Below are 24,392 nucleotides of genomic sequence, written 5' to 3'. Positions count from 1 at the left end.
GGAGCAAGTAAATTACTTTCAAGAGATCTGTAGTTTATGTGAAGTTTAATGTCATTTTTTACTTTCTGCTGAGTCTTAAAACAAGTTTGAGCAACCAATGGTATCTGAACAGTGTTCAAGCCAATCAGTATCCACAAATTTATAAAATGATTTCAAACCTTTTCCAGACCAAAAAATTAAAATTTCCAGACCTAACAATGTGACAAATTTGATGACCTAATGAGGCTTTAAATTTCAAGTAAAATGTGAAGAGATGAAATGGTATAAAGTACATGATTTGATCTGCGTACTAAAACTTTTCCTCAAAGCCAAAGAGCAGTCATATTACCAGTTTCTGTAATAAATAAAATTTAAGACTTTTTTAAAGATATTTGTTCAATTTCAGACATTTTGAAGACATGGAAAAGCAATTTTCACATTTTTGACCTTTTCCAGACTTTCTGAATGATGCAGAAACCCTGTTCTACATTGTATCAAATTGCTGAAATTTGTAAGTACATGATTCTCACAAAGAAATCCAAACAAGCAACTCTGAATCGATGACCTGAGATAACTTGCCAGAAACAAGGCCTGCAAAATTGTTTCAGTCGCATGGGTAAGAATATAGTCTAAAGAATATTTTTGAGATCTCAAAATTTTCAAGGCTTGATACCTCTGAAGATGACTGTCAAATGGGTACCCCTGGAGAAGTTCTGTCAAGGACATCATGGCTTGTTTCCTCACTGAGAGAGCAGGGTCACGACAGCGATCCCTCAGAATCTCCAGATCCTATGCAAAAACAAAAATGTACCATATCCAAAACTTAGCATGTGGGCATGATCACATTTCTGGTATGTAAAAACATTTGGTTAATCCTGTCTTATTGCTCATTTTGTCATAACACTCTAATTCAGTTATCACAAAAGTTCTGAACATTTCATTACGGTAAATCTTGGGAATTAATTTTAACACATTTTTCTTTATGTATTTGACATAAGGAGTCTATGATCTTCAATCTATGCAAATCTGATGAATTTTTAAATACTCATTTAGCTATTTTACAGTCAATCCTGAGAAAGATTAACCCCCCTTTACAGTCAATCCTGAGAGATTAACCCTCTTTATAATCAGTCCTGAGAAAGATCAAACCCTCTTTACAGTCAATCCTGAGAAAGATTAACCACTCTTTATAATCAATCCCAAGAAAGAATAACCTCCCATTAGTCAATCCTGAGAAAGATTACCCCCTCCTTTACAGTCAATCCTGAGAAAGATTAACCTCACTTTACAGTCAATCCTAAGAAAGATTAATCCCCCTTTATAATCAATCCTGAGAAAGGTTAACCTCCCTTTACAGTCAATCCTGAGGAAGATTAACCTAAAAATCCCTCATTTCAAAGAAGGTAACCCCTTTTACAGTCAATCCTGGGAAGACGTACTTTGCTTGTGCTAGCTTTTATCATTTTCACAAACAAGTCCAAAAAAAGGTAAACATTATTGTCCATTTCATTTTAAGGTGAGCCCATGAGAACATTCTAATATTTTTACAAAGTATTTCCCAGTCAGTTAGAATAATTTATGGTCTCACCTTGAATAAAGCTGGACTTCAACCTGAGCCAACTGATAACTAAAAATATTTAATATCATCTCAATGTCCCTGATCAACTTGTACATTTAGTGTGATGATGTTAAAAATGATGACAATAATAATAATAATAATAATAATAATAATAATATAATAATAATAATAAAAATAACAATAGTAGTAATTGTCTAAATATAATAGAAAGAAAACTATATACATAGCAGAGCTCTAAATAAAAAATGATATGTATTTTGTGAATCAATCTGTATAAACCACATAAATAGACTGCTTATCTAAAGCTCTGTGCAGCTATTATAAAGTACGTATGTGTGTGTGTGATTTGGAGTTTTAATGTAGCTTCAAAAAATGTCAGTCATATTGCTCTGATGTCTGCAGTGTGGCAGTTTACAGTGATGTCTAATACTGGGGCATCATGTCATAGACATGTAGCATATTGTTCCCCTGTCACATTATCCTGACATCTGGCAGACAAGTCATAATACTAACCTCTTAATGCTGAGAGCTCCAAGCAAGGCAGTTAGTACCGTATTTTTGTAAAAGTCTTTAGCATGATATCATGACCATTGTCTCACAATGTTTAGCATGTGTCACTTATCAAACAATGATACAAAGAACAAATATTTTAGTATCAAAACCTAAATTATAAACTGGCTAATATGAATTGTTTCCACATGCCTTTTTCCTGTAGTTGGGGGCCTCAAAACGAACGATTCGCTCTATTGCCTGCAGGGAAGACTTGCGGACATTGACCTTCTCATCTCCACATCTTCTTCTGAGCATTGACAGAACACCCTCAGAGTCCTCTAAATCTGAAACATTCCATCAAACTCACTGAATCTTAGTACAAAGATGCAATTCCATGCATTCATAAAATGTAGCAATCTTCTCTACAATAATACTGCATCTTTTGTCACATTGAGACGTTATACTCAGTGTACCAGCCCATAAAATGGTGCTAAAGCACATTTTCCCGACCACTTTCCAATTAGCTCCTGTTCAAACAATCTTTTGAAAAACAAATTAAGATGTCAATACAATTTGGAATGCAGCATTTAAAAAAAAAAAAACTTGGAATACTTCCACAAAATCTAAAATGATTGGCATCCCTGTCAGTGCCATTCTCCTATCAAGTTAGCAAAGGAAGAAGTTGAGAGTTCACTTTCATTTCTGGATACTAATTTTCATGAATTTGATAACTGTTAAAACCACAAATTTAAAGACCAGATGTAAAATGATCCACACGTGAATTAAGGAGAAATTATCTAATGCAAACCGTAACAAGCTGGATGGAATGAAAGGATAACAAGGGCAACATTATTTGCTTCTTTTGAGTGTGACATAAAAATATCACCACCACTCACTGTTAAATGTAAGAACTACCTATAAAGTCTTTTTTCTTGCAAAACTATAAAACGAGATACCCAAAAAAATAAAGGAATCCACAACATACAAGACTGCCTTGAAAGAATGGTACAAACATTGGAAATTACTAAAATACTGTATATTCCATAGGACAAATGCAAAAGTAAAATATTCCTTACTTTTCAAAAGGAATTCAAAAACTGAGCTGTGACCTTGACCCTAAATGTGGTTTAGGACAAACCATTTAATTATGATGCAAAAGTAAACCAAGTTTCATTCCTTAATCTCAAATGACCTGAAAGGTATAGAGCTGAAAGGAATGAGTGCTGGAAAACTTAAAATACTGGGCTGCTGACCTTAACCTTGAAGATATGACCTAAAATGTGATTCATAACACCTTGTAATCATGATGTACAAATATACCAAGTATCATTCTTTAATCTGAAATGGTAAAAAGCTATAGAGAAGAAAAAAGGTCTGATAGACAACATTAAATATATGTAGTGTCCTTGACCCTGATTTTAGACCAAAATTAGGTATGCAACACACCTTCTAATGACCTCAAACAGCTTTAAAGTGCCAGCAAAAACTTAAAATGATTCATGACCCACCCTCTAATAATGTTGGAGAAGTTACTGAGCAGAAACATGTGCAACAAAAAACTTTAGATTTCATGACCTTGATCCTAAAAATGGACCCCAATGACATCTTATAATGATGATGAATCATCCCTAAATCTCAAAGTGCTCTAAACTGGAATGGAAAATGTGATGAAAATTAACACATCGAGTCATAACCTAAACCTTGAATATAGGTTCCACAATGTGGTTTTTAATATAAACCTTCTACTAATGTGTAAGTATACCAAGTTTCATCCCTTAATATCAAATGGCTAGTAATTTCTAGAATAGAAAGGAAAGTGTGAATAATATTTTATTATTATCAAACTGTGACCTTAATCTTAAAGACATGACTGCCAATTATTTGGCAGTGTACCAAGTTTCATCCCTTAATCTCAAGTAGCCTGAACATTACAGAGCATTAAAAAAAGGGAGACAAACAGATGCACAGAAATGTAGATGCTGTTCCATACACAATGCAAAAAGGCTGAGACAATATTTTCACATTTTTGTGAAAAATCTATTCAGCCTGTTTGAAATAGAAATCATGTTTCTCCAACAATACCTGATCACATTATGTTTCATTAGTGGACCTGACAGCTATATGAAAACTAAATCAGGGACAGGGTCTCTCTGGGTGGTTTTGAGGTAGACAATGACATCATCTTTCAAACTGGATTGAACAAAATTCCTCAGTGTATTTTTTTCTGTAATGGACTTTACACTTAAACTCATTCTCAAGCTAATGTGCATTGTCCAAATTATGTTTTTTTTATTAACAAATGTATTTGTTATAATAAGCTGAACATTGAACAAACCAAACAAGTTTCAAATCAACTTCACAATGGCGACTGTTGATACTGGCAATGAAGAATACCTAATTACCAGATTTAACTGAAAATGATTGAAAATTAATCACTGAACAGGGAATGTGCAAAATTACTGTAATCCCAAGGGTCTTGAAATTAATCAGGATATTAGATTTTCCAGATTTTGAAGCTGTAAGGGGTTCAAATGACTATAGCAATAGGGATACAAAGCAATAACCTAAACAAGTTAAAAATTCAGTGCAGATTTATTCAGTATTTTCTCATACTTATTTTGTCAGGATGACATATAAAGAGAATTATTCTCTTTACCAGTTTACATATGCAGTTTTAAGCACAGAAATGTACCTGTAAATACAAACATATTGGGTGTTTTCTCATTATTTAAAAAGATTGTATCATAAATTCATATTTCCTGCAAAGGCTCAGCACAATTGTTAACAATATAATGTGGGCAAATTAAGTGCTTTGAAATAAGTGATTTAATTTCTAAGACCAAATATCTGAACCAAAATCTGCATGTAAAAAGTTTGTCTTCTTATTTAATGAGAACTAGTTAGAATTCTTGGTTCCAAGCTTTATAACCTACAAAATTTTGCCCACCAAAATTTCATAGACTGAATTTCCTTCTCAAATGTTTTGATATATTACCTCTCATTTTCTTTCTATCTTTAGAAAGGCCCAAACTTTACAATTCCCTCTCCCCTCTTCCTAATGTTGAATGAGAACTTGCTTTATATACAAGGTTGGCACAAGTATACAAAATATGGACTAGTTGTTGATGTTGTTGTTGTAGGGTTTAACGCCATTTTTCAGCACACGATAGGCTATACATGGCGGCCAGTATTAATGGTAAAGGAAAAACCCAGGAAAGAACCACCAACCCACGAGAAGCTACTGGCAAGCTTTCTCACATACCCACATTGGCTGAATCTGAGACTCGAACCCACGCAGAGGTAAGATGGCAGTGATCCGTAATGGAGAGCGCTTTAGACCATTTGGGGCCCCAAATATGATTAGTGGGCATTGCAATCAAATGGCCAATCCAAAACAAACATGCTTTGGAACATGACCTTGCAAGTGAAATACACAAACAGCTTCATTTTTCAATTCACATGATAAATGAAGATATGATCAGTAATGAGAGTCTTTCCAGAGTAAATTGACAGTTTGTGCAGGTAATTTTATTTGTCAATCGTTGTACAAAATACACAAATGGGTAACAATCATTTTGATCAACAAGGGGACACCTAAAATTGAATATGATGCACTAAAAAAAAATCGGTGTGACTATAATCATCTGATTGGAGGATACACAAAGTAGTGTCACAGCAATATGGTTTTTAGTATACTTTTTCTTGCCATCTGAATCTGGGATATTCCCTGATAAATCATGACACTTGACAGATCTGCATTAGGTTCACTTTCTCTTTTACCTCTAAATCATGCCCTCCTGGAAAGACAACAAACATCTTTCTGTCTATATAGTATACATAGACAAAGGGAAGCAACTCTTACATTTTAACTCCTCTTCGACCTGCTAGGTGGCTACTGCTATACCTGGATAAACCAGGTTTTACTTGAGCAAAACCTTAAAGGATATTTGCATTGCAGAGAAGGGATTATATGTAATGTGATCAGCTCAGTAGTATCGGAGATACATAATTTACACACAAAATTTGCTTTCTCCATCAAATACATTACCTGATCACGTAGGCAAGAGTATGAGGAACTGCTGAGCATCCTACCTCTATATGTGCCATGCCCCCCCCCCCCCCGATAATAACAAATTGTATGACAGAAATATGAAGAAAAACAATCACTGGCATTCACAAAAATATTGTTTATACAGTCCTACCCGTTTATGACGAGATATGTGTTGGGGGGCGTGTCTGAAAAAAGATACAAGTTAAATTCGTCAGTAAGGTGTGACCTGTTGTCAGTGAGTAGCATTTACACTTTGAGATAACAAACAATGGAAATTTTGAGTACATGAAGACAAAACCAGTGTGAAATACACTTGTATATTGACAAATTACATTTTGGTTACCTTTGTGTAATAAAATCCACAATAAAATATTGCATCGGTCACATCCTGATATGAAAAACATTCACTACAATATTCAATGGTGGCATTAGCACATGGTTGCACAGTTGTTATTTACATGCTTCAAGTACATGTACTTAAATTGTCCTAGATTTTGGTCAGTCTGTTCCCATCTTATTGAGGCTACCAAGGGGATGGGGCTATTCACAGGGAAATGAAAACCTGTCAATAAGTTGGTTTAAACAGTAAATGTACATAAAAGTGAACAAGAGATATGCGGCTCACATGATTAATGAAGGCATAATATTGTATACATTGACACATGCTAATGAAATATTAAGAGAAATGATTTTTACAATACAATATTGTAACAATGTCAGCTCAAGTGGTAAACATTTAAAATACATCCCGGAGATAACAAGTTATGAATTCTCCCAAAACACAAAAACATGTAGCAGTAAAAGATTTTAATGACAAATACATATTGTTGAACAAAGTAAAGGTTGGATCTGGCCGAATGCCGACATAATTGATTAGACGGGAAAATTAAAGCCTGGCGGCAAGATCAACTAATTGTTCAACAAAGTATGGGTCAGAACTGGCAGCTGGTCAACATAAATAATTAGGCGGGAAAATTAAAGCCTGTCGGCAAGATCAACTAATTGTTGAACAAAGTATGAGTTGGAACTGGCAGCTTGTTGACATAAATGATAAAAAAACAAACGATCTGTTCAAGCTGGGAACAAGGGCTTCTGTCGACATGTACGTTTTTATTTTGACGTCAACATAAGCATGACAATTTTGGAAGTATTAGTAGACAAAGGGACTGGGACTTTGCTTTTTTGTCGAAATAGGTGGCTTGTCGACATAAGTGGGTAGCACTGTACCATATAAAACAAAATTTGGATTTGCTATACCAGTCTGTGTGTGTGTGTGATTTGGATTTTTAATGTAGCTTTAACAATTTTTCAGTCATATTGCTATGATGTCTGCAGTGTGGCAGTTTATAGTGATGTCTAGCACTGGGGCATCATGCTGCAGACATGTAGCATGATGTTCCACCCAGTCACATTATCCTAACACCAGGCAGACCAGTCCTAACACTAACCTATTAATGCTGAGCGCCAAGCGAGGCATCTGTTAGTACCATTTTTGTAAGTCTTTGGTATGACTCAGCCAAGGATCAAACCCACGAGAAATCAACAAATCATTATCTTGACACATCAGCCCGACCAGTCCTAACACTAACCTCTTAATGCTGAGCGCCAAGTGAGGCAGCTGTTAGAACCATTTTTTATAAATCTCTGGTATGACACGGCTTGGGATCGAACCCACGACCTCCCGCATCCATGGCAGACACTCTAACCAAAAGGCCCCCGGAGCAGTCCCTATACCAGTGAAAATAAGAGATGGATGATTTGAAACTTGAAATTTAAGCAAAAAATTTAATGGATTATATCGATATCTTTACAGCATGAAGGTGAAAGTAAAAACTGGAACATCCAGGTATAATGATGGCCACCTAGCAGGTAGATGGAGGAGCTAATCCATAACAGTTACTTCCCTTTGGCTATATAATATATAGACAGTAAAATGTTTTACGTTTTTTGGGGGGAGGGCTGGATTCTGAGGTAGCAAAGACAGTTATTGTAATGTAATGAAACATGATCAAACAGTCAGACAAATGGATAGAGATAGATGGAAGGTGTAAAAATATCTCCAACACTAAAACATGGCCATAAATATCAATTAAACCTTCCCTACTTGGATCAAAACCAGGAGTGAGGTCAATCCCTTGTAGTGGAGTCTGGCCCTTTTTGATAACACCAGTGTTCTCATCTGGAATGGAAGTCACAGCTGACTCTATAGTGGACTGCTGTTGGATCGATTGCTCTGACTGATTAGAGATAGACTGAACCTCCTTAGAAAGGACTGAAAAAGAGGAACAATAGTGAATTTACAATTTATCCAGAACATACACAGCTTTTAGGTTATAAAGACTAGTGTAACAAATGAACTAAACCATTGAAAAAAAGTTGATGCGAGCCTTCTTGTAAAGTAAGCAAGGTAATGGGTATAAACACAAGAACTACAGTGGGACAACAAATAAACTTCTAATCCAAAGCACTGCCCACCACTAGATAAAGTCCACCTCATGAAATCACTAAATAACAGACAAATCTATTAAGATCAAACATTCTTGTGAAATTAGTTTGACCCCTAAAAACATTTGTATTGTAGTCTATTTTCAAAGTATTACCTTGAAATATTTTTTTAAAAATCTGACAGCTAAAGATGGCAAATTATCATTTAAGCTTAATTAAAATTTAATGTATTTAGCAAGTAATTTTAGGCACATCAGTGAGACCTTTGAATCTTCTCTTTCAAAAAAAAGAAGAAAAACTGTGACATGAATATGGCAGGATGTGTCCAAACTGTAGTACTCATCTACACATCTGGTTACATTACTTTACAGGCCACAGTGTCCACGCAAATGCGTTGAAAAATTTAATGGAGATCACTAGAACCAAAAATATTGGTCATGGTGACCCGTTTTTAACAGATGTATTGTAGTTTTCTCCATGCTCTACCTTGATACTGTCTGCAAGCAATAGTGTTTGAAAAACTGGGCCAAAGGTAAAGGTTAACATATATTGCTCCCTCGATAACTAGCACACTGACAACTCACGAACCTGCTTATAACTCGGTGTCTGGTGTAGATCCTTCTTTTATTTAGAAAAGAAAATATTTTAAAAAATTGGCCCCATGTGTTGAATTTGAGGAAAATCATGACCAGAAAGGGTAACTGAAACTTTGATAAATTATTTTTTTATCATTAAAAATGGTAGTTAGTGCCCAAGATGTCAGAATCAACATTGTGAAATTCTCCAGTTTGTAATAAGAAAAAACATATTTTGTTAGACTTTATCCGAAAAATATTTTCTCATTACACTGTAAATAATAATATATGGCAAAATAGCAAGCAATGAAAAATTCTGGTAAATGCTAACAGGTGGCAACTTTGAAGAAACAAAATAAACACCAATTAAACATGTCTGGTCAGGTGAAATTCATGTTTAGATCTTTTAATTTATTTCAATGTAAACAGTATAATAATGGCATATTCTCTTCCATTAAAACATGAAAATAGTCAATTGACTGTCACATCGATATCTGTGAGCACTTCTGTGAATGCCAGCTGTGTTTTCATTTGCAACATGGGGGTGTGTTTGTGGCATTATAAGAATCAATTAAAAGAGACTGTGTAGTGTTATCACATTAAGTATGTTTTCTTTTACGAAAAAAAGTAATGGAGGTACAATAAAATGGTTCAAATTATATATATATATATATATATATATATATATATATATATATATATATATATATATATATATATATATATATCTATCTAGCAGTAATTTATCCTAAATGTGATCCTGGAGAGAAAAGGAGTGAAGCAAATGGCATACTCAGTGAATAAAAAGCTTTGTATCATAACTACGGTTCGTAACAGTGAAGCAAGATAGAAAGTTTGTAGTAAACTCAAAAACGATGAGTCAAAACTCAGAGGTTGGCTCAAGGACTAGCAGAAATTTCAGGATTACATGCACAATGCTGATTCTAATGATGGTTCAAATAAAAATGGGCTCAGACTGAAAACAATAAAGAATTAAATGATGCTAAATACAGCAAGTTCTTACAGCAATGTGAACTAAACTGGATGTTCCCATCTCTGGAACAATTCTTAAGGCCCAGGCAGAGAAAATGGCAAAAAGTTTGGATATTCCAGCACCAACATATTCTCAGGAGAGATATGATAGGCATATTAGGTAGTGAAACGTGAAGTGATATTTGTCAAGTGTCATAAACTGCAATTATTCTCGTATTCTCATTTGCATTTGTAATTTTTTTTAAGACCCATTAAACTTATGTATGGGAAGTATTAACCTTTGTAATTTGTTTTTACATTCTACTGTAGTTAAACATCTCTCTCAATCTATCTAGTGATAGAAAAATAAAAAAAATGAAAACAACCGGTTTAAACGTTTCTCGAAATGAATATCAATCTGTTTTGAGAAAAGAAATCTAAGTTTGAATGAAAAATAAAACTACTATGTACCCAATTTAACACAAAAAGCAATGATGTTATACAGTGTTTAGCAGAATGCATGTTAAGTATACAGAACCCCCCCCCAAAATATCAGTGATTTCTTCAGTCTAGTTATAGTAAATTACCTGAAATTAGTGGTAATTTATTAAGTAAACAACCTACACTATTATAAAGAGATATTTATTCAAGTTAATTTTAACACGATTATAAAATGAGTATTCAACAATGTAACCTGGCTATCCCATACATTCATCTCCCTCTGTCGATTTCCATCCCTTATTAGTTTTTATGTAGGTCGCTTGGTACCTACAGTGCAGTATGATTTTAGACCCCATTGCATGAGTTATTGTGGAAGCAGTGTAGGTCACTGGAGAGCAAAATAATATTCACAGCAAAATTCGATTAAAGAATGCAGTATTCTTCGTGTTGCATTTACATATCAACTTAAGAGACTCTGAATAAAACAGTGACACACAGGTTGACACAAACCAAAGGTTAAGATATACACAGGTAAAATAATGAAAATAAGCAGACCAGAGAAGAACATTTTGGAATGTAGACAGGTACGCTGTGCATTCATGTGTGCACATCATGCTTGAAATGACTACAAAATACCCATGATCTCAAAGTGAAGGCAGAGGCATGGTTCTTTCACAATGGTATTTACTGCTAACAGACATCTTTTATCTTTCTTAAACTAGATTGAAACTAGGCCAGCAGATGATTGGATAAAAAGACAGACATCACCAATCTATAAGGTTTGGTCTATTTTGCTATTTATGTAAAAGTGACAGGTTTGGGACCAGGAGTGACTAGATCCCCACAGCATATGGGAGGGTACATTTCCACATCCTTTCAGTCATCACTTTCTAACAATTAAAATTTATCGGAAGTGAAGGTGACACGATGCGGGATACCAATCTGACAGATCCCAAAACCATTGAGAGCCTAATGAATCTCTATGGAAGCGCATCAGCACTTCTATCCAACTGCTCTACAACTACAGTGATTAGAAGAGATGTGATGAATACCAAAAAGATAAAACTGCGCATTCCTGTTTGAAAATGTTATACACTTTAAGCTTTAGGAACACAATAAAAAAAATTATCTTTTCCAGACAAAAAAATCTAATCTGATACAAAGCTCTTTAGTGGCAACATTAATCAGAAAGGTCGTTAATTTTATTGGATTTTAAAATGGGAGTCTAGACAATTTAAACTAAAAGCCATGCGCTCCATACCCAGAACAGCACAATACTTACATCACCTTCCAGAAAGAGGTTGGGGGAAACAAGAATAAATATATACTTGTAAAATTACCTCTAACAAGATGCCTGTTTTCATTTCCTGGTGTGGGAATCAGTCTAGGAGCATTAGGAGGCTTGGGTCCTACAGGAGGGGTCACAATTTCTTTTATGGTTCCTTTAATCCCAGCATCCTCTGAGAGGAAACACTGTGAGAAGCAAGCAATGGCTCTAGCTCGAACCCTGAAGTGCACATATTCATATTTTGTAAAGGATGTTGATTGGGAAAGGGGGTGTTATTTTAGAATCTCTTCATTGGAAGCAACCACAAAAACCATTAAAATTGGTACACCATATAAAATAGTGAATTTCTGGTATTTATTTGAAATGATGCATTTTCCTGAACACAGATGTGTCCTAAAGATGTGAAATAAAATGTAATAGCTGATTGCCATTTAATCACAAGCAATATAAAATTTGCAGCAATAATTATTGGAGTTTTTCCAAATTAAAATTAATTGTTGGGTGGTTTCTAATGGCACTTTCAAACGTAACTGACTGTAAAATACAGAGGAAATGGCAGGCAAGTGCCATGCCCATGGACATAATGAGGCAGTTGACCAAGTGCTGGCACAGGCAAATTTTGAATCCTCAACCCTTGGATTGCAAGTTCATCATTCAACCAACTGAGCCAACTAAAATCAGTAACCATCCATTCATTTTTGCTAGTTCATTTTCCTTGATAAGTATATGGTTCATTATTTTCGTAAGTGTTATACCATGTATATTACCATTGGAACACTTAATTTCACGGACTTAGATAAGTGCTGTATATATTTTCTTTCATTTAAATTTTGAATTAAGAATTAATTTTATACATTTTAGGAGTCGCTTTTTAATCAGTCATATTCATTATTTTATGCTAAAAAATGACTCCTGATACAATAAACGTATTGTCACAGCACACATTGCTAGTATCAATACTACTAATGAATCGTGATCAAATTATTTTACAAAAATAGCAGTAAGTTTATACCATGACTATAAGCTAGTAGTGTATATATCAGCGCTTTGATTATTTTTGTGTAATTAGCCAATCACAGACTTCCTTACTAAAACTAACAAGAACTGACTAGATAGTGGCAAACAAACTGTTTTCAGTGAATCAGAAGTTTATAGTGGTTGCTTTTGGTAGTAGTGTTGGTGGTGGTAAAGAACGTTCTTGACCAAGAAGTGTCTAATTGAAACTCAGGCAAGTCTGAACATGTGTTGGTTTATTATCTTGATGAAAGCGCAATACATTAAGGTATAATGACCCTATTCGGTTAATACCATATATGCATCCTTAAAAGTTGAATCCAACTGCAACCGCACAGATCCAGATATGCCACTGGATAGTGCACCTACAGATTAGATCTATGCAGTTGGTTGAGAGTAATAAGTAGAATAAACAACACGGATTCCAATCCGCTGGCACTTAATTAGGGTCTATGTTGCTTGCAGTTAGACTCAACTAATAGGTAAGTATATACTGTACTATATTGTCTGCCGTCATAAAATCTCTTATCCACAAATGAGAAAATTCCATAAACTTTAATACCTACAACACTGCAGAACAAACAATAACCATTAAATCAATTTACTGTGCAAATTATCTTCATCTTTCCATCTTCTTTGTTTCTGCTGCCATATATGCATGGTTCCCACACTTTTCTAAATATAAATTTCCAGGTCTTTTCAAGGATGAAATTAATTTTTTCAAGGTTAACATATGACCATTACTGAATGGAATTAAAAAACTTTTTAGACTATAAAACTTGCATTTTTCAAACCTGAACACGTTTCTGTTTCAAGACTCTCAAAAACATACATGTTAGAAAAGATGATCATTTACAAAACCACAAAATGAGTCACAAGAAACAAATCTGACTATTTTCCTATAAATTGGCATTTAAAGCCATTTCAATGTACAGAATACAAATCCTAACTTTACTTTGCTGACCTGCAATATGTTGCTATGTGGAAACAACACAATGAGCATAAATTATTTTGCTTTCTTTCAAACCTTTAATTTTAGAGAATTCTAGAGCAATATACGCACATGTTATACAAAGTAAACATTTACTATCACAGTATGGAAAAAAAACAATCAGTGCAAAATATTAGAATCTTATCTTGTAATGAAAAAAGTTTAATAATGAATTTTAATGTGTGCCAATAAAATCTCAAACAAAATTTTTCAACCAACCTAAACTCCTTAAGATGATTTGGTTAAAAATTCCATCACTTAAAGATATTTACAAAAGGATTGATTTAAATTTTGACAAAAGACCTTCAAAATTATATATTGTTGCATAAACAAGGACTGAATTTTCTGTAAAATCAACTTGTCTTCTTGTAGTTCAATAAACCAGTCCCAAAGCCTGTATTGATACATGGGCTCTTATCATTTCTTAATATATAATAAAAGGGACAACATTTTTCCTGTGTTCTATTTAAGATCTGAAACCAATGCTTCAAGCTACATGTCACTGTGTAATAGTTTCGCACCAAAGTTCTGCTCAGAGTTTTGACATTTTTCTAATCCGGGTTTCCTCCGAATATTCCAACCCCAATTTTTACATTTGGAAATTTGGAATCTGCTGCCACCGTAAGATAGCTTACCAGCAGGACTAGCAAATTTAAACTATGTTAAATCGACTTATATCTTCATAAACCGCTGACAGACAAGACGAAACTCGGCATAGATGAAACCTGACCCGGTACTCGCCATTTGCGTTAATAGTCACATGACGTCACAACTATCAAACAACGACATCGGAAGTCCAATAGTTACGTGATATCAACAACAAACTCCTTTTTAATGTCATTGCACAAAATTTCAGTTATATTAAATGAAAGTCTGATACATTTTGTAAAAACCAGAAAGAACATAATGCTCAACATATTTATTTCGAGAACAACTACAAGAAACTTGGCCAGTCTGATTCATCAGGCAGAGTAGTCTGGTTCCCTGCTTCGTATGTTTCCTGTGCAAGACAGCACATGTCAACTTGGTAGTCACGTGATACAACAAAAATCCGGAAGTAGGTCTCAGAATAAATATAGAGAATTTTGTGCTGTGTCATTTCTGTATTTTTATTACGACCAGTATATGATTTTCATTTAATATTTTTTTCTACAGTATTTGAAAATGATGGTTGTGAGGTTCTGTGTGCTCGTGTGACTAGCAATCAAAATCACTAGTACCAGCTCATATTTCATCAACGCATTAGTTTTATTGTCTTTCAGCAGATAAAAGACATAATGATTTTAGCACTCGCAATTTCTGAGAAAATAAATAATTTTCATATATATTTTATGCAGGTATAACTCAATTTAACAACGTTTAAGTTTGCTAGCGCATCCACTAAGTGGCTATTCTTTAACGCCACCATGTCCTCCTCTTGTATGCTAGACTGGTTTTCATACCTTCCATATATATATAACAAAAGATACACATACCGATCTATGTGTGAAACAAAAAGTCTACTAGACAAATCTAATCCAATGAGCGTTTGGATTCTCTCAACAAATATATTTATGGCAAGCACCCAAATAATCAATACTGCAATCTCCTAATGTTCTGGTTAGAACTCAATAAATGTAACTAACGATCAGTTCAGTTACAACTCAATTACATAATTGTTTCAGGCATCAAGTTGTGGAGGCAAATTCAAATGGTTTTTCCAGGGTTTTGTCAATATTTGCAAAATTCAGGGACTTTTCACGGCAGGAAAAAAGATATAATTTTTCCCGACAGAGTGGGAACCACGTATGACTTTTTTTACACACTCATGGACTGGTTTCTGGTTAAGTGCATTGTTTTTTGCTTCGAGAAACTAGATTATGTGTACCAGTTAATCTTATTGGTGTTGAACTCTTTACCTTCTGCAAGTACTTGCTGCCCTGGCTACTAAGCCTGATAAGCAGCCTGCCATCTAGCAGCAGTTTGTAGGCTGAACCCCAGAGCATCATAATAGCTGCCTGAGTGAGAGCTTCTTGAGTTATTTACATTTTCTGTATCAGTTTTGTCCCATGCAAACTATGCAATTTAATGAAAAATAAAATTTTAAACACTTACCAATGTTTTGTGCCACTCATTTCCACTAACAAGTACATATAATCCACAGGAATCAATGTTTATATTCACATATTTATAATACAAAAATATATCTCAATATATCTGTGTTTAAAATGTATATTAGATTACTTTTCTCACCACTATTTTGCACACCAATGTGTCCACTATTTTACTGCAGATTTGGTCATTTTTTATGATACTGCCTGAAGCAAGTAAAAAGAAATCTATCTCCCTTGCATTTTCTTATAAAATAAATGCTGGCCCTGAAACTGCTGTAAAGTCGTCCACATTTACTGGTCTCACGTGTTCCAACCAGATTTGATTGTCTCGCGTTTCATCCTCGGATTCACATAAATCTGAAATGTCAGGTGTCGAAACAGGACTTATACTAATGTCCAATCCTTCATCTTGAATCTGGTTAAAATCAATATCATCACTTTCAAATCCTTCAAAATTTCCATCAGAATCGTCGTCAGAATACATGAATGTTGACATTTTGTTTTACTGTCATTACTGACCTCGTTTTCAATAGAATTTCCCGCTTATATGCTGTAAAACTACTAACAGAATACGTTCATCATTTTATGTAAGGACTATTTTCATTGGCTAAATATTATAAAAGAGAACAGATGTTTGTAATTTCATCCAATACAAAGCTTTAATATGAAATGTGTATATGCATATCTGGGGTTTCCCAACCCTTGGCCAGAAATGCATGTATGAGCCAGCAGGGACAGAGAGAGTATTATTAGCAGCTTGTATATGCATCTCTCGGGTTACAAGGCTATTTTTATGGCCACATATATGCGTTAGCAGAAGGTAAAGAGTTAAGCACTTTTCTCCTTTTTCATGTCCACATAAGTAACTCTATTCAAAATTACATCCCAGACACTTCTGATTTCCCAGAATTTTATAAATATATTTTAGAATTAAATATTTTCACAAAATTCTGCAGAACTGAGAATAGTTGGCTGGCATCTTTGTTGTAGCTCTAGATCCTTGGAAAAGTGTAAAATAAAGATTATGACATATTACCAATATACTTCAAGATGCAGGCATTTATTCAACAATCTCTTTAAACAAGAATTTTATAAAATTACACAACAGAAACTTACGTTGGGGCAGTATCAGAACAGCGAGCGAGCAGTATTCCTACAAGTGACTTGTGCCTGGTGTACATTAGGATCTCAGGCGGAATTCCTTCTGTTCCTGAACAGAATTTGAAGTTTGGAAATCAAAATACAGTAAGATGTTTTTAAACAATTTGTTGATAATTTTAAAAAATACCCCAAAACAAAATGCTTTTTGTTAAAAAATGTCACAGCATATCAAATACTGTGGCATAACAAAGTGATTCCAGATAAAGTACAAGCCATACCAGTCATGTAGACATGTGGAAGCAACTATTTCAGTTATGCTCGACCTGCCATGGTTTGTGACCTTAATATGAACTGTAATGCTTTTATTTTAATATTGTGTGAATCTGTTGAACCGCCATAGAAAGTATTCAAGTATACTTGCTTAATGTATTCAAAGTTGACAAATATTTATAAACTCCCCAAATTCTTTGCCAGCTACCATTTTAACAAATGAGTCTATTTCAAGAAGTACGTCCATGGTTTGTGCCCCTGAAATAAATGACGTGATGTAGTATTGGAATGTGACTATTAGGCCAATATGTATAATTCATGTATCATCTAAAATCTAGTGAATCTTGTTTCACACTTCTTGACTCAATAATATTTCTTGCTTGCTTTTTATTATAGCTCTAGGTATAAATTCCACCTTTAATTCTTGTCATGTTTTCCATTTCAAACAGTTATCAGTACCGATCACACTAACTATCAAGATCACTCAAATGCTAAATGCTGAACTGTGTATTACTTTCATTACAATGACAAAAATAAAACAAACAAGATGCCTGAACCAAGTAACAAAATGGGTTTATGTGTTTGTTAATGCACGTTTTTGTGTATGCATGTGTTTGTTTATGCATGTATTTGTGTATGCACGTTTTGTGTATGCACGTGTTTGTGCATGCATGTGTTTAGTATGCATGTGTTTGTGTATGCAAGTGTTTGTGTATGCATGTATTTGTGTATACATGTGTTTGTGTATGCAAGTGTTTGTGTATGCATGTATTTGTGTATGCATGTGTTTGTGTATGCATGTATTTGTGTATGCATGTGTTTGTGTATGCATGTGTTTGTGATTGCATGTGTTTGTGTATGCATGTGTATGCATGTGTGTGACTGCATGTGTTTGTGATTGCATGTGTTTGTGTATGCATGTGTTTGTGTGTGTATGTATTTGTGTATGTATGTGTTTGTGTAATGTTTGAGCAAAGTTGGTATCTATATTATTCTGAACATAAAATAGCAGATTACGGTACATATATAGCACAAGGCTGCATCTGGGGCAATGCTTCACTTTATGCTTAAAACTTATTTTGGAGAAGAAAAAAAGGCTGAGTGAGAAATTTTATATATATTTTCAATTGTTCATACATTTTCTCAGCTTATTAAATTTATTTGGTGTTACAACAGGAGTTAGGTGGGACTGAATTAGGTTAATTGACTACTAAATTATGTAACTAGTTCTTAATAATACCCAGACCTCCAATGGTTATGTATCTAATCTTCATAGTCCTAAAAACAACTACTGACAGTAAATCCACCTACCAAAATGCTCTTTACAAACAAAATAATGTTACTCAATGTTTCCCTTTACCCTCATGTGTGCATCAGAGACCCCCACATTTTTAATGCAACCCCCAGTTCTGACATCAAGGTTTGTTTTTTACTCAATCTGACTCCCATTTTTGATAACAAGGGGATTTTTTTCTTCAACCTTGCATCTCGAGGGAAAACACTGGTTACTGTGACATAACACACAGGATTTTCATATGTATCTGATGTTATCAAAAGACACAATTTTAAGGTCTAACGATTTTTCTGCTGTAATCAAGACCCAACAGCCATAAGACTGGAAAATTCCCATATTACTCCTGTATGATGCAGAACAATATTATCTTACCTTGCAGTCGTCTTTCTGGTTCGGCAAGAAGTGCACTGACAATTTCGAGAGAAAATCCTCTGTATGTAAGCTGCAATTATTTAAAAAGGAAATGTTGCAACTTGAAGGAAAAAAACCCAAAATAGTTAAAAAGATCAATATTTTAATCAGTGTAATCATTCTCTTGACTTTCATCAAAATACATATTGTAATGTAATTTATTTAATTCATAAAAATAGTAAAGTCCTGCCAAATCTATGCAGTATAAGAAATTTTCAAGCAGTCTTATGATGCACGTTTTATGTTTTTTTTTCCTTGACACAATCATTCAGTGCTGTTCTGCCTAATCTATTACACATTTATTGAATCAGTTGGTCAATCAACTGATCAATCGGATAAATCATGTACTAGATTATCATCACCAATTCAGATCATAAAAATATTAACTGCAAGTTTACCTATATCAGGGTCTGGAGCAGATCAGCAATGACAAGAATTTTAAAAATGTCCATATTAAATTTTGATGATCTGCAAATACTAAAGTGCTGTCACTTATCACATGAGCACAAAAAATCCAAGTTTACTATTAGGTCAAACAGAACATGTAATGTAAAACAGATAAACTTGGGAAATGAACTATTTGTTCAAAAAATTTACCTAAACATCACACATAAATATGAAAGAACCGAGTCTACAGTACTAACCAAAATGAAAGCAACTGTAAGACAGACACCTCTAACAGCAAGCTAAAAAGGGCAATAACTCTTTAAAATAATTTGAAGCATAGGATTGCTCAATATGCTCATCTTATTTGAAAGAGCATGAACAGCTGTTAAGTAAAAAGGGCAATAACTCTAAGCAAACTCAAGCAAGCACAGCAAATATATATTTAGATAATTACCATAATGTATATAAAATTTCACAGCAATCAATCAAAAACTCTGAGACTAGTTGCTCTAAACAGATTAAGTGAAAGACAAAATGATGGACAAAAGGAAACCCACAGTACATATCCCTGCCACACTGAGGCCGAGGGGTAAATAAAATTCATACTACATCAATATGAAATACAGATTAACTATAGAAAACAAGGCTTTTTGGCAGATCATGTTGTGCTGTCTCTATTTTCTTTATTTATCAAATTTCTTCTTATTATGTTTTATTTACAATTTCTTCCTAATTGCAAAAATCAGTTAAATAATTTATCAACCACTAATGGATTTTTTCACTAGTAACACTGCATTTGGATTTCACAGAAAATCCAACTCCTTGCACCTTCTCCTAAACCTTCTTGCAAATTTCTGAGGTGCTGAGACAATAAATAATATGAAACAGTAAGTTTAAAGTGTTTTTTATTTGATTCCATTATTTTGTTCATTTGATTCTAAGAACTAACCTTGGAATGTTTGGAGAGTTTGTAGAACCATTCAACCATCCTCCCATAGCTGTCTGCTGGTAAATCCTGCAGGATGGTCACTACAGCCTTCATGGACACCGAAAGAAAAAAAAAGAAAGAATCCTAATTAACTTTAGTCTATGTACAGAGCAATCTCCCATAAACAAAGGATGGAACAATTTTGATGTGTAGAAGAGATGATTAGTCTAACAGGTAAAATACAATGGTAAAATATTATAAGGGAAAGCAAGAAAAGGGTTGAACTAGTTAATTTTAATTAGTTCTCCTTATAAAATCCGTCACAAAACACCATGTGCATTTTAAAATGAGTTCAGAAGCCCTTTGATGTTTTCTTATACAAAATTACATATCAGTACATGCTAAAATGAAGACCACATACTATTGGTCAACTAGTCTTATTGTTTCATTATAGTCATACAAATGTAAAATATAAAAACCTTGTCATTTTCTATTGTAAATTTTAAAGTCACAGACTCCGTTAAATCGATTTGTATATACACATATACTATCTTTAAAGTGTTTGTTCTGTTTTGACTTGGATATAATAAACATTTTATTGCAAATCTGTTCAACGATATACCCCTCTATTATCTTTATTGGCGAGTTCGAATAACAAATTCTGTATGGACTACGTCTTACATGTAGGACTATCATTTTGCCAACATTACACAACATAACAGCTAAATATGCTCTAAATGCAGACGTGCTTTCACACCGAGAAATAATCCTCTCTCTTGTTCACTAATAACGACAAAAATCTTTTTAAGTACTTTTATTTTTATAGTAATTCTTGAGTTGAGAGCAGAATGAGACAGAAAATATATGTTTACTTTGTACGTTTGTACCATTACGCTGTTGAGTAGCGCATGTTCCGTAGAATTTGTTCAGGTATGATCCCTTTATTTTTCATACAGTCAGAACCACAAAATGATATTTATTTTATATATAATTTTCGTACAATGAAATTAATAATTATTTTTTCATGTATAAAAAATTACATGAAATAATAGTAGTTTAGTTTAAACCATATTTATTTGAGAAACTGTCAAATACAATTATAAACATACGATTTTAGACAATTCAGAAGAAAGCATAATCTACAGTATTTTATACATAATCATAGAACGCTCAAGTTGATATGGATTACATCCCTTTGTAGGACCAATTAGATCAATGAAAAAGCTATACCGGTAATGGCTCGCGCGTGTCCAACAGTATACTGGAAAATCAAATATCAATGGACCAGTTGGTAAAATGTGATCAGGAAGAATGAAGTATGGTTAACAAGAATGAATAAAACAAAATTATTCCATATCTTTTTTTTTATAGGAACAAACAATATGCTTTGAATTAGTACAGTACATTATAGAGTATAGAACGTAAGTGTGCTATGCGACCTGGTGAATTTTTCACCGGTAATTGTTTTCTTTTATATCATGTTTGAGAAATAAGAAAATACACGCAGAATGCAAACTAAATAATGACAAAATGTATAACTATAAACGCAGTCATATTAGTTTATAACAATTTATTGATATAGTAATTTAACAAGAATTTGTACTTCTATGTGACCTGTTTTCAATTATGCAGATTATAGTGCAATTTTAATAGCATACTGGATACCATCATCCATATATAGTCGATGCAATTTCAGTGATGTAATCTATATATAAATCGATTCGGAGTATAAGACGAAGACCTGACTTTCAAGTCAAAAAGTATCGACTTTATAGGCCAGAAATTACAGTAGGTCTAACGGGAAACTAGGAATCATAATCACTAATTATCACCAAATATGGTATAGAATGTGTCAGGGAAGCAAATTAATGCCACAGACTTTGTCTTGCTTCATAGATATATGAACTTATTTTGTATATACACACACACATGTATGAAGATATTTCATTTCAAACAGCATCTCTGAAGTCCTGGAAAAACCAATATAATAATTCCAGCAAAACAACAAAAACCTATATAACTCCAAGACTTTATCTAGCAATATTTTCACAGTATAATTTCTAGCAACTCTGACGAAAAACTTGGTTTCAACCATTTTATAAAACACCTCAGCAAACATACTACATCTATCTGTCAGTGAATTGTCAATTGTTTTCAGCAGAAGTAATTCAACCTCTGGGGGATTCCTTTAAAGGACACTTAAGGGTCAGAACATAAGTTTCCTCAAGGCCCAAATTCAACTGACATGATTTTCCTTAATGCCCAGTACACATAAGTGTATTTTCTGCATACAAACGTAACTACTTTGGGGGTGGGTGGGGGTGGGGGTATTTTTTACAACACTTTGAACACATTATTGCTTATAGAATACACTGGAAATCAGAACAAAGTGCATTTCCCAAGATATGCAGAGGCAGACTGGCCTGGGTGATTACTGAACCTGCAACTCTTGGATTAATCTGACACTCTGCTAATTGACTCCCTCATAAGAACTTAAACCTATAGACATCGTTCTGGCTTGTCTTCCAATCCTTGTTGCGAATGAGCTGGATGAAAACATCATAATACTCAATCGCATAATATGTATCATATACATTTGTGACTACATCACACTTTATTTGGACAAATGACTACAGGGAAAAAAATAGTACAGTTACTTAGAGCCATTCAAAAGTTTGAATTTTTGAAGACACATTTCAATTATTCTTACCTGAGCCACCTTGATCCTGTATTCTGCTTTGTCTGGAACCTTTGTACACATGTGCTGCAGTAAGGTTCTCACACTGGCACAGGCTTTGTCTCCACCCTCTCTCAAAAGACAACTGTATGGAGGAAGACAGTTACATTTTTTAAAATTAATAATTTTGTAGAATTTTAGAATTTTTCAAACAGAAACATGACATCCATACAGTATATACAAACTGGGCACAGGATGTTTTTTTAATGCAGTGATAACTAGGACCATGTTTGCAAAATCACTTCCCTACTCCATGTAAAAAGTCCACAAAGCTCCCATTTATCACTTACATGGCAGAAAAATGTAATAAAAATCCTTTCCAGAAGCATATAAACAGGCATTCCAAACTTCACTAGCCAAGGTTTAATGGTTTCCCTCTAATCCTGGTAACCAGATTTCATTAAAATACACAAGGTCCAAAATATCAGAAACATTAAAAACAAGAGTCCTCCAAAAGACAGATGCTCTACTGGCCAAAAAGAATTTCCAGGAATTCAAGATAAGACCATTTCTTCTTTTTAACTGCTGAGCGGCAAAACAATCTTTGATACTTTTCAGCAATAAAAAGACTTTCAAATTAGCTGCTGTGTCAGTCATTTTGGATGTAACATTGGCACAATTTTTTATTTTGGACCAAACAGGCATCTTATGATGCCTTTGGGTGAAAATCCCATCTTAATATGACTATACATTCAGAAGGAGTAGCTATAACAAAATTATCAAGATGGCCACTAGGTTGGCCTAGTTATGAAAATAAAAAGTTTATAAGACTTTCCATTTCAAAAGAAGTAGAGATAAAAAGATTTTCAAGACAGCAGCCATATTGGATATTAAGTCTGCATCAATTTAATTTAGGACAAACAAGACATTACAAAACATCTTTTGGTGAAATCCCCATGTTGATATGACCAAACATCTTGGAAGAGTAGCCATAGTCACATTTAGAACCATGTAGACACCATAAAAAGTCTTCTGGTGAACACCTATGCTGATATAGATACCATAAAAAGTCTTCTGGTAAACACCTACGCTGACATAGACACCATAAAAAGTCTTCTGGTGAACACCTATGCTGATATATCTTTCCATTTAAGATCAAGATGTCTGAACTGGTGGCCATATTGGACGTGACATCGAATCAGCACCATCTGCTTTAGACGCAAGGAGATATCATAATAACTACCACCATGTTGGCCAATTCTGCACATCGGGTAATTCTGCGCAACGATACATAATTTCTGTAAACATTGGATCACTTGTTATTTTGGGTCAAAAATCCATTATGTATCAAGAAAGAACAATCATACTTTAATTAAGAAAAGTGATGTTCATAGAGTGTACAAA

General features: G+C 34.0%; 1 protein-coding gene across 1 annotated transcript in view; it reads right to left on the bottom strand.

Annotated features, from left to right (window-relative positions):
• Positions 1-24,392, bottom strand: part of LOC149785286 (condensin-2 complex subunit D3-L-like) — a 203,629-nt gene that overhangs the window by 105,954 nt on the left and 73,283 nt on the right. The window contains exons 12-19 of the mRNA XM_089979161.1: positions 23,022-23,133; positions 20,333-20,419; positions 18,958-19,027; positions 17,037-17,130; positions 11,875-12,041; positions 8,206-8,373; positions 2,261-2,394; positions 653-768 (exon numbers count right to left, since the gene is read on the bottom strand). Coding sequence (XP_089835287.1) covers positions 653-768; positions 2,261-2,394; positions 8,206-8,373; positions 11,875-12,041; positions 17,037-17,130; positions 18,958-19,027; positions 20,333-20,419; positions 23,022-23,133 — 948 coding nt within the window. The remainder of the gene's footprint in view (positions 1-652; positions 769-2,260; positions 2,395-8,205; positions 8,374-11,874; positions 12,042-17,036; positions 17,131-18,957; positions 19,028-20,332; positions 20,420-23,021; positions 23,134-24,392) is intronic.

This window comes from Sinohyriopsis cumingii, chromosome 13 (assembly GCF_028554795.1).
Source record: "Sinohyriopsis cumingii isolate HCF-2022 chromosome 13, ASM2855479v2, whole genome shotgun sequence".
NCBI classification, from domain to species: Eukaryota; Metazoa; Mollusca; class Bivalvia; order Unionida; family Unionidae; genus Sinohyriopsis; species Sinohyriopsis cumingii.
This window is presented reverse-complemented; position numbering and strand designations above follow the sequence as displayed.